Raw genomic sequence first — 12,955 nt, 5'->3', positions numbered from 1 at the left:
AAGAAAATGATTCGATTTGTTATGATTGCATTTAAACGCTTAGAAGAATATTTTCGTATATTTATATTACGGAAAAATAAGAATATAAATTTAATAAGAGTTTAATAAGAATATAAAGAATAAAATTTGTTATGATTGCATTTAAACGTTTAGAAGAATATTTTCATATATTTATACTACGGAAAAATAAGAATATAAATTTAATAAGAATTTAATAAGAATATAAAGAATAAAATTTGTTATGATTACATTAAAACGTTTAGAAGAATATTTTCATATATTTATACTACGGAAAAATAAGAATATAAATTTAATCCACAAGGATTTAATCATATTCCAAAATCAAATACCTCGTTAATTGGAAGTAACAAAATTATTTTTCATTATTTTTATAATAATTCGGACTTTGTAAGCCTTAGATTAATATCTTTTTCTAGGAATAATGTTCTTCTTCATTTATTTAACATATGATAGTAATATTACAATAAAGGTTTTATCAAATTTTTTCATAATATTTACTCATTTTTTATCAATTATAATGATTCATGTTTTAAGTTTTTGATACGATGATAAAAATTTCGAACATATAATAATTGTTGAAATCAATTGTCGGAAGTATGATGATTTTTCCTTATTATCATATTCTTAAAAAGTTTTTTTTTTGTACTATTTGTTTCATATAATCTTATTTTTTGTCATTAACGAAGCATAATATTTTTTTCAGTTACTTTTCGTTTATACGATACGGATGGAAACGGATATTTGGACAATAATGTAAGTTTATTCATTTTATATTATATTTATTTTACTTCTCATAATCATTTCTAGAAACATACAAAGCAATCAGAATTCGTTTTTATTTATCATTTTATAGGAGTTTCAGATATACAGTTTTAAAGGTTATACGGATTTGTGAATTTCTGATTCTCTTTTCAAGATATAATCGAACCTCTAAAAGAAATTTTGAGCATTCCTAGGTAAAAAAATCGATGAAGAGAAATTTCAATATATAAAAATTCGAATATACAAAAATATATTTTGCACATTTTTCATCACTGTGTTACTAAAAGCAACTGTGCATGGTTAATTTTCAAAATTAAATTTTAATAAAGTAATGAAAATGTGATTAAATTTTTCATAATTCTATAAATAAGTTCAATAAATAAATTTAATAAAGAAAAGATACACAGCAATTTCAGTGCAATATTTGCACAATAAAGCTAAAATTAAATCATACACTTCTCATCTAACGTGTTCAAAAAATTTTTTGAGTAAAATAAATTTTTCACTGCCTTTTTGATGGAATTCTTTATACAGCTGTTGAATCCTCATGTAAATTAACAGTTAGAAAAGATAATTCTCTTGTTAATATCGAGGAACAAGACGTGAATGTAATTATCTAACAAAAACTATCCGGAAATAAATTGAATTTTCTCTTTGAATCTACCAAAAAAAAATTATATTATAAACCAAGTATTCTACATTTATGCTGCATGTACCATTAATGTATTATTTTTTTTGGTAGTACAATTTTTGCATCAAAGATTTGAATTAATATGATGTTGAACTATTCTTAAATTTTTTGAGTGGATTTTCAGCAATTTTATTATTTAAAAAATGAATATAAGGGAAATTGGAAACTTTAAACTGACTTATTTTAATAATTAATGAATATAAAGTCCGATATATCGAAATTAATAACAATTTAGTATATTTTCAAGCATAATTGTCATAAATAATAAATCTAAGTATCTGCTATGATGTATTATTATCTACTGTATCCTACAATGCACAGCGTATTTATTTTTTAAATTAATGTGCAAGTCCCATTTATAAATATAATTGAATGAAAAAAATTTAAAACATTTCATTTTTTATTATAAAATTATAATTTCGAATGTATTTATTTTCAACGAATAAACATGCTTATGGTGTTACATATATTTCTTTTAAATTCTTACTTATATTTCAATACATTTTAAAAATTTGAGAACACCTGTTACAGAGATGTCGAATTTACTCTAGAAAGTTCAAGTGATCAAAGAAAAGTTCGCCTCATCGATATATTTGAATCAAAAATGCTCGAATTAGTCAAGCATCACCGAAATTATAATGCGTAAACTAGTTTTGAAATATATAGTAAAGGAAGTCTGTGTGTTTTCATTATGAAAATAACTGTGCTCCCAAATGCTCTTTTGGAGTTCGTATCCGATTGCATAATTATATCTAATTCATGTGAATAAATCTTTGTCATTCATATTTCTCATTAAAGCCATACATTTCATATTGTTAATATTTTTTTATATCTTTTCACGTTTATATTATCAAAACGATTACTTTTAATCTATCATTAATATTAGGATGGATGATAGGGGGGTACCTCAAATTTTTTGGACAAGAAACCGATTCAGTATACCCATTCTCGTTTTCCCTCATACGCAGCATCTTTGATTTTTTTTCTGGTTAAAAGATCTCCCACTGATTAATGGACAGATCGCCTTGGATGGGTCAGTGCATGAGAAGTGTTTGCTCTAAACACAATACTCATTATTATTGTGTAAACCAATAGATCTTTCGTTTGCATTTCTAGGTTAGCTTTTTGATTATTACTGAAATAAAATTAAAATAATCCAAATTTCATGAAACAGAATTCTTTGTAAACACATAAATGACTAGTTTTAAATGAACTCATTGAAAATAGTTTTCAATAAGGGGAGTAACTGGGACAAGTTATTCAATAAAAAAAATTACCATCAATCTTTTAAAAAGATTTTGAGCTTGGCATTGCTAATTGCACTGATTATTATTTGTCATTCCCTGTTCAAAGTTGAACCAGCTTCATTAAATTGCGCATCAAATTGCAGTATTTAGTAACGTATTAGATATTCAACATTGTATATTATCCGGGAGTATTTTAAATATCCTTTTCAAAGTTTATATTTATTTCTCTTATATGTGTTTTTTATCTTTGGGCCAGATTGTCAGCTGTCCTATTTAAAAAAATAAAGAGTATAAAAGTGCCCCCATCTTATTTAAGATTCAGTATTTCTGATAAAACAGCAATGGTATGGTATCTTTATGTTCAATGATAAGATTTTGAAAAATTATGATTTGAAATGTTTACAAAAAGCATTTGCATCTCAATAAGTAATTGGAATTGGTATATCTACCTGAGTTTATAAATTTATATGGCTGCTTCAAAATTTAATATTAAATTACTTTGATTTAATAATTAGTCTTAAAGTTTAGAAGTAAAAAACTATTATCATCTGTATTACGACTATCCTTTGAAATATTTTACCATCCATTTCTTATTCCTCACATTTCTTATGGATTGTCTGACCTACTTCCTCTACAGAACATAAAACGTTTAAAACTGCAATCTTAAAATATAATCAAAGAAATCCTCAAATAAAATTCTCTAATACTGCAATGAGTCAGAAATTGGTTCTTTCATGATACCCTTCAATTGTTAAAATAAGGAAAGAAAGTCATTTTAGTGGCTGGTAATAAAATTTATACACATTCCGCCTTATCTCTACATTTCTATTTGCGAGACAGGCAGCCTTAGATGTGCCTTAAATTTAATCTTCGCCAAAACGTGACCAACACAAAACTGCCTGCCTGAATGAATCCTTCTTCGAGAAATTAATTGCCCATAAAATTTTTCTTCAACTGTCCACGGATCCACCAAAAAAATAAATCAGCAAATAAATAAAATTCTTCTTTCCTTTAGAGGAAATGAAGCCCCCCAAAAGCAATATTTTCCTCGATCTGGAAGGGGCCTTTAGGTATTTACTCCAGGATGAAATAGAGGCCAAACCATCATTCCATCCCAGGAAGTTTATTGACTTCAGTAGGCTTTCTTCACTTTCCTCGCCAAAGATTCGCCTAAGGCTACTAATTCTCCAGGCTTCCGCCAAGCTGAGGTGGCTTCACATTTTATTATACTTGTAGCGATCCATCAATTTGGAGGCGATTTTGTTTTTTATCCTCCGCCTAATACTTCCGCTTTCTTGTTTTTAGAGGCATTATGTAGTGAAGGATCGGGAGAATCTTCGGAATATATGGGAGGAATAGTTAAGAAAGTATTAAGTATCTTTCTTGTAAAGTGAAAGTAATATGCTGGTTGTGGAGGTCGGAGGTTTCTGTGTTAAGCTTTCAAGAAAAATGACTGTTAAAAAAGGAAATCGTGGATTTTTTAAAAAAAAGTAAGGCCAGAATCTTTCAAGACTTTTGGAAAAATGCTGATAATAGACAAGAAAGAGCAAAACTTTGTCTGGGAATGTGAATATTAAGGTTTTATTCTTTGCAAAGAAATACAAAAAATATTTATTTTTAATGTGAAAGATTTGTTCACATCGGTAACATTTGAATTACTTGTCTATATCTTAATTATTATTGGATTTTTTTTAAAAAAGTAAGGGCAGAATCTTTCAAGATTGTAGAAAAATGCTGATAATAGACAAGAAAGAGCAAAACTTAGTCTGGGAATGTGAATATTAAGGTTTTATTCTTTGCAAAGAAATACAAAAAATATTTATTTTTAATGTGAAAGATTTGTTCACATCGGTAACATTTGAATTACTTGTCTATATCTTAATTATTATTGGATTTTTTTTTAAAAGTAAGGGCAGAATCTTTCAAGATTGTAGAAAAATGCTGATAATAGACAAGAAAGAGCAAAACTTTGTCTGGGAATGTGAATATTAAGGTTTTATTCTTTGCAAAGAAATACAAAAAATATTTATTTTTAATGTGAAAGATTTGTTCACATCGGTAACATTTGAATTACTTGTCTATTTCTTAATTATTATTGGATTTTTTTAAAAAAGTAAGGGCAGAATCTTTCAAGATTGTAGAAAAATGCTGATAATAGACAAGAAAGAGCAAAACTTTGTCTGGGAATGTGGATATTAAGGTTTTATTCTTTGCAAAGAAATACAAAAAATATTTATTTTTAATGTGAAAGATTTGTTCACATCGGTAACATTTGAATTACTTGTCTATTTCTTAATTATTATTGGATTTTTAAAAAAAAGTAAGGGCAGAATCTTTCAAGATTGTAGAAAAATGCTGATAATAGACAAGAAAGAGCAAAAATTTGACTGGGAATGTGGATATTAAAGTTTTATTCTTTGCAAAGAAATATAAAAAATATTTATTTTTAATGTGAAAGATTTGTTCACATCGGTAATATTTGAATTACTTGTCTATTTCTTAATTAATATCTTTTTTTCTACAAATAGTGCAGATTTTGTGAAAAAAAATATATTATTGTCGTTGAAATTTTAATTTATGAATGCACGAACAAATATTCTGTGCAATCTTTTATTTAAAGTTTAAATCATTTACATGATATTTTGCCTTCCTTCAACAGTGTGCAGTTGTTCACGCATATTTAACTTTGTTGAGAAACATCAGATTTTAACTCTTTATTGAATGTATGCAAAGAATATTCCAAAAAATTTTAGATTCAAAAATTTTTTTAAAAAAGTCTTCATTTTCAATATGGCAACTTAAATGCCGCCTTCGCTTTTACACTAAAGAATGAAACTACTTATAGCAGCATTGAAAGTAATAGAAATATAAAATTTCATTTTTGTTATTTTAATAGTTTAATTACTAACTCTTCAGATATTAATATACATAGGTGTAAATAATAATGAAGATTTCATATAGATTTTTCATATACAAATCAGTTAATTCTACACAGGAAATGTTTGAAAATCAGCATAATTATTTTTAAAAAATTTCAATAAAAATAATTTTTATTTCCTGTCAATTTTCTAACAATTTTTCATTCATTTTTAAAAAAAACTATTTTTGTTATTTAGATTACACAAATATAATTTAAGAAATATAACGATCCATTGAGATTACTTGAAAAAAATCATTGTAAATTTTTGAAATTTGTTTCTTTTAGTTATAATTAAATTCTTAATAAAACAGAAATAGTTGAAAAAAGGGAAAAAAATAAAAAAAATTTCAAAAAAAAACAAATTTATTTTAAATGCTGCTACTCATTTTGAAGTTAATCATTGGACATTTATGATAGAGTGTCAATCTATCAGATATGCATGCTTTAATTTTTTTTAATTATACTGAACCATTTATAAAAATTCCTGTTCATTTGTTTAAAATCAGAATCTAATACCATTCATTAATTTCCAGTTAACTTCGACTCTATAACTCATTTATTTCAAGTTAAATGCAAAGAAATAAAATCGTTATCTTAAAGATGTTCTCCAATTTATTATTGAATCAGCAGTTTGAAAAAGAAAACGAATCATACACAAACTTTTGAGGCAGAAAAAGAGAATAACGAATACTTTTTACATTCATTTCTTATTTTTTCACAACGAATTGTTTTTTTATGAAGCCCCATGAATTAGAGATTTAATGAATGGTTTTCTTTCCAATTTGAAACTTACATCCATACAACCATCACCGGTATGATAAAACATGTTTGATGCAAAAAGAAGAATTCTACCTTTTTGGCATTTGTTCTCTTCTATTCTGGATCAATTTATAAATCATAACAATGTCTTTTTAAAATAAATGTAATAGCTGAACCTTTAATTTGTGCTCATTTAAATAGACATCTCTCTCAAAGATAAATTGGCCTTGAAACTTGAATCCGAATCATTAATCAATAAAAATAATTTTTAAATATTTTTGAAAACCCATTTTTATTATTGTGTTTTTAAAGCAGAATTTTTATTTAATATATTTTCAATATTTTAATCTTGAGATCCAAAGGTTTTCAAAATTTTTAGTACATGGCGCCACAGTAAAAAAAATCAAACTTAATTTAATTAATGATTAATTAATAATTAAGTTATACAAACATTAATAGTGGTATAATACAATTAATTGTATAAGTAATCAGTTAATAAATAATAGTTTCTTAGTGTTTCCAGAATTTAATTCAATTTTGAATATTCTATAAGGAATTCAAACTTCAATCTTCAAAACACAGGAGGAAGAAAATGAAACGTTGGTTGCATTATTTACCATCCTTAAACGTGAAACAAATTAATTTAAATAAAAATGGTATTTAAAATTAAAATATTCTAATTTCAGAATTAACAAATTTTACAATTTGAGGAAAAATATAATTAAGTTCTCCTCCCCCTCATCCTTACTTTCATGGATTACAACCTCATGACACTAAGTGCACAAAATTTTTCAATAGGTGGGACTGCTAACTTTTCTTTATTTGATGATTGTACTTAATTCACATTCTTATAAGCAGTTAAAGTATAAAATAGAAAGAAACGCTCCTTTATTGGTTAGTAATTCTCAGTTGCCTATTGCCAAAAATCCCTCTACAATAAAAGTTCCCACATTCCAAGAATACGTATTAGGTTCCCTAACTCTATGAATCCTGGCACACGTATCTTAACTACATCCTATCAATATAATAGTTAGCAATCCTGAATTCTAGAGACTCAGCCTATTACAGAATAAGGTAACTAAATATCCAGCTGGCTTTAGGCAAGGAAAAAGAACAGCTGGTTTTGTCGTCTGAGTAGTGCAATGACTGTTTTCTTTTTTTTTCTCTTGATCTATGACGTCATTACCTCTAACAATGCGGTATCCAATCACCCATCGCGAAATCTCGGTTTCTGTCCGAGCAATAAATAAGACAGGATCGACACAAGCCTAATCCGCATTTTATGGAATCGATTCCGATGTCTGATTATATCTGCTTAGGATGGAACAAAGAAAAGGTCCTGGTGGACAAAAGAAGACTCTTTTGAAATTGGTGCATTCTTTTCAGTTTTTGTCATTTGGCATCACAGGGGGGAAAATGGCACCAGATTCATGAGAAGAATTAGCAAATAAATCGAGTTTCTGGTTCCAATTTTTGTTTCTGTTTATTCTATGCTAGTTAAAGTGTCTTATATTGTTTAAAACGAGAACATTTTCGAATTATTTTTTATGATTTTATTCTTCACGAAAAGATGTTAAAATGTTAAAAAAATTAATTAATAAAATAAAAATTAATTTTAATTTTAAAAAAATCATAATAATTTGAAAAATTAATTTAGATAATTATCGAAAAAGCTTTTTAGAAAACGGCAATAAAATATATTTTAGATTTTTACTTAAAATTGATTGGAAAACCACTGTTCAAAAAACGAATACCAATTAAAAGCAAAAAATATTTGCAAATCGGAAAACATTTTTTTTTCTGTCAAAAACAGGTATTATTTATACAGATATTTAGTCCTTCTAGTTTAGAATATATAAAATAACTTGTTCCAAAATCTTAAAAATAAATATATATTACCAATCCTTGAACTGATCAAAAGGCACTATTTTTATTCAAACTTTAAAATCCACTAGGAATCCATCGATAAAAAATCTGAATTTCAATTTTTTTTGCATTGTAAAGCATTTAAACAGGTGTAGAACACTTCTTAATAAACAGATTGCTTATTCTATAGTTCAAACATTTCAAAATTTTTTTAGAAATAGTTATACAAAATCGAAACAACAAATTCCATTAAATTGCAATTCCTGAGACTTTTCGTAAAAATATCTTTGCAAAATTTAGAATTTGCGGAAATGGAATTTAAACTTATAAAATAGCCTTAAAATGGGAATTGTGTAAATATGAAAATCAATGTAACTTCCCGAAAAATGAATTTAAAGCGAAATTTAGTTAGATTTATAGAGAAAATTTTAAGATCAGTAATTATTAAGAATATTGAACAAAAAAATAGATATTTTCGCTAAAAATAGACTTTTTATCCTTAATTAAATATCATAAAACTTTATATGAAACTGAATTGTTCTTCAAAACATTTGTTAACAAAACATGAAGAAAATCTATTCAAAAGTTTTGCTTTCTGAGCTTACAAACTATTTCTAAAGTTCGCTTTTATTTCCTTAATTCAATCAGTTTTAGTCTCAAAAGAGTGTTTTTTTTTATGTTGAAAATATTAATGCGCTGAAAGTGTTTTAGTGAATATGAATAATCAAACAGGAATAGCAGCATAAAAATTAAAAATTATTCATTTTTTTTTTAGCAATCGCTTTCTTGATTCGAGCAATAATAAGCATCTCTTAACGTGATGCAAAATATTTTTAAAGTGGAAATATATACTCATTTAATGGTTTAGAAAATAACTATAGCGCCTTGTTTAGTGTGGATATCCTGTAGATTAATTTAAGTCTAATTTCTACTTATTTTCTAGGCAAGTAAAGGTAATTATATGTGTGTGACGAGATAATTTTATGATTTTTCATTTCTTATTCATCCTATAGAATTTCCGAAAAGAATCCTCACGTTTTTTTAAATTATTAAATTAAATAATAGTTCATACTTGTTCGTGTTTAAGAAAATATTAAACATTTTTTAACAGTGTTTACAATGTGAATGGAAATGTTTAGAATATACATTGATAATAGTGATATATTTTGATTGTTTAGAATAAATCAATAAAATTATTTAAAATATGTTAATATGAGCACTTACACAACATGTTGTTAAGTGATATCAAACCAGGTTATAGATAATTTTGAAAATCTATGCATTACCAAAAATTTGTTGTCCTTTTAATAAATGAAAGTCTTGAAAACGGATTTCAATTATATGCAATTCGAATCAACATTGTATCTGAATTATAAATTTAATTAGATGTACCATTATATAAAGTCATATAATATATAAAGTCCATTATATAAAATCATATAATCCATTACTTGAAAGAAGCCACAATGAAACTACAACTCCCTGACACCGTGCTATGTCAGCTTTATTGGAAAAAAAATACTTTCATAATTTGATTATTGAATAGTATATTCTTAGTGTTTTTTCATAATTTTTTTTAAACCAAGCAAAGATATTTTAGGAACCCATTATATTATCCATAAGAGAAATCCACATCTTAAGGCAGTTTTTAAAAGATTTTTTTTCATACATTTGGGCTAAATAACACCATTCAAACTGTATTACAGTCAATCATTTAAGAACCTTACTGTAGTTTTTAATAAATAAAAATATCTCGTTTAAAAAATAGCATAGTAATATTATTTTACACTCTTCCTGGCATCACAAGGTATAGTACTTTATTATACATTGGGGCTAATGGCAAAAAGTAAAATAAGCACTTTATATGGATACTGGCTTTCAAAAAATAAAGATAATACTTATTTTACAACATTATTAATAACTGAATGAAATAATAATTATTACCATCATTATTAATAGAGATTTTGGCATTTAAACAATCTCTCATTTAACACAGAACATGTTAGTTGTTTTTTTTTTCAATACAAAATTATTTAAGAAATTAAGGGGGGGGAGGGATTCAAATTCATATTTTAGAGTGAAAATTCATATTCATATTAATACACTGGATTTATTTGTGCTTTTAACTTCGAGATCAACGTTTTATGAAAGACTTTTTTTTTTGATATTCTGAAATACAATGAGCTATTTACTTCAATCTCAATAATGTACCTTCATTAAAAAAGGAAAGTGAAATACTTTTTAATGTTATATGCAGCGAAAAATTAACCCTCCTTTTATATAAAGCATATTTCAAAGTTATAACTTGCATCTTTGCATTAAACACAAACAACCGTCATAAAGAATGGAAAAACAAAGAACAGGATGACAAAATATCATCATACAGTATATCATTAGTTTATTACATGTCATTACAATTTCATTAGCAACAAAAAATATTTGAAAACTGCATTCTGATGGTTAAAAATATAACTACAAAATATCACTTGGAATTTTTCTCTCATGAAATGACAGAAGAATGCAGTTTATCTTACGATAAAATTTCCTAATATGCACTACCTTCTCCATATTTGTTTCTCATTTAATGTTTAAAATTTTTGTATCGTTATTTTGTTTTGAATGTTCATCTGTTTTGTATTTTGAAAAACAATAATACTAGATTTGTATGAAGAAGTAACAAGTGAATGATGTTTCTAGTTTCTATTTTGTGGTTGATGGATTATTAATGTATAAATTTATCTTTGATTTTTAATTATCCTTTAGAGCTTTGGAATTTCAAATTTTATTATAAGTTTTGAGATTTTTTGTACAAATGGAAAAAAGAGCTAAAGAATAAATATATCTGGCTTAATTTTTAAACAGATTAAAAGTTTATTATTAACATAATTTGATTATTAGTTTCTGATTAAAATTTTGAATTCTGCTTTCTTTTCCCATATTAATTTAATATTAATTTCTTGTTTAATTCTTAGAAATGAATTGCAAAAACTTCCGATGGGATCATGTATTTTTGAGTTTCAGTATTATTTAGAAATATGAGAAATAATAAAATTAAATTTGTGCAAGGAAATTATTAAGGAATATTGTTTCTGGTTTGTTTGTTTTTTTTCTTATTTGTAGTTTATTTTTAACATAATTTTGATTTCCTACTTCGTTCGAATAACTTTAATATAAAAATGATATATATGAACGACACTAGGATGCAATATATAAAATAGAAGAAATGGAGTTTTAGAGCTGAGGTAAATGAAAATATGAACACAAAATTTGTGCAATTGAAATGCCGACAGATGAAACGAATACCGGTTTCATTTATAATTATTAAACCTTCTTTGCATTTTTTTTTTTTTTTACTTTTTTGGGGAAATAAATCAGGATGATATAATTCATGCTCTAGATTAAAAGAAAAACGTTTTTAAAAAATTCTAGTATAAATATATAATATAAAATAATTAAAAAAACAGTATGATGGAAATATCCATCATCATGCAAATTTACATATTAAACTCAGTACAAAATCTTCAGTGTCTCTTCTAAATTTCTCCACTCATTATCAGTTTTATTAGCAAAAGAATCTCGGATTAGTTATACAAAATATTAAAGAAATCGCTCGTTTCTACCAAACCGCGACAAACAGCGAAATGACAAATTCAAACCCGATATAATAGTTGTGACATTTTTTTTATAGCTTCGTTTTTTATTATGCAATAGTCGTGAAAAAGAATTGCCAGCAACAAACAATTCACAATGCAAATGTTATGAGTAGAATTTTTTATTCACTAAATGTTATGATGGAAATTTCCATGATCATGCAAAGTAAGTTTAATTATTTCGAAGATCCATTTTATAAAATAACTCGCCGCCTTTGGCGACCAGCCGGTTCGCCAATCTTAATGTTCGTTAAAATTTTAATAATTAAATATTTTATGTAATTCCTACTTTAATAGCTTCTTCAAATATTTTAAAGCTTCAAATTTTGATAGTCATGTAATTCACTCATAATAATATAAAGTCCTTCAGCCATAACATAATATGTATCTCTCTCATTTTCTGTTAGTTCCGGTAGAATTTAGGCTTAAAATTAAAATGGAAATGACTGAACTGCAATTAATATAATAATATTTTTTACCGAAACAAAGCATTTTTTTAATAATATGATTACTGATAATAGAGTCACTGAGCGTTTAAACTTTATGGGCACTAAAGAATATCTTTCTTAAGTTATGTAATATCTCAAGAATTTGTCAACAACTATTTCTCAGATTCATCATGAACAGACCGATTAATTAACAATGTTTAATTTTAAATGCATCAAACTTTAAGAAAATAAAATGAATCGTTTAAAATAATCGGTCGAAAACAGGTTTAAAAAACTACTTAAAAAACGATGTAAAAACTATAAGCATATACAAAAAATATATAACTAACATAAATACAATTTAATTACAAAAGCATGCAACTAACCTAAAAATAGTTTAAATCATTGAAAACAGGTTAAAAAAATCTACTTAAAAAACGATGTACTTAAAACTATAAGCATATACAAAAGATATATACCTAACATAAATACAATTTACTTACAAAAGCATACAACTAACCTAAAAATAATTTAAATCATCCGTTGATAACGGTTGTCATGGCAACAATCAGAATGCGCATGCGTGAATTTTCTTCGCCAGCTCCGGTAAC

General features: G+C 25.8%; 1 protein-coding gene across 1 annotated transcript in view; it reads left to right on the top strand.

The window, feature by feature from the left end:
• LOC129984733 (diacylglycerol kinase 1-like) overlaps positions 1–12,955 on the top strand; it is a 618,611-nt gene that overhangs the window by 510,808 nt on the left and 94,848 nt on the right. Inside the window, exon 10 of the mRNA XM_056094680.1 lies at positions 725–774. Within this exon, the coding sequence (XP_055950655.1) occupies positions 725–774 (50 nt within the window). The remainder of the gene's footprint in view (positions 1–724; positions 775–12,955) is intronic.

Source organism: Argiope bruennichi, chromosome 9 (assembly GCF_947563725.1).
Source record: "Argiope bruennichi chromosome 9, qqArgBrue1.1, whole genome shotgun sequence".
Taxonomy (NCBI): domain Eukaryota; kingdom Metazoa; phylum Arthropoda; class Arachnida; order Araneae; family Araneidae; genus Argiope; species Argiope bruennichi.
Note: the sequence above shows the minus strand (reverse complement) of the source record. Positions and strands in the feature narration are given on the sequence as shown.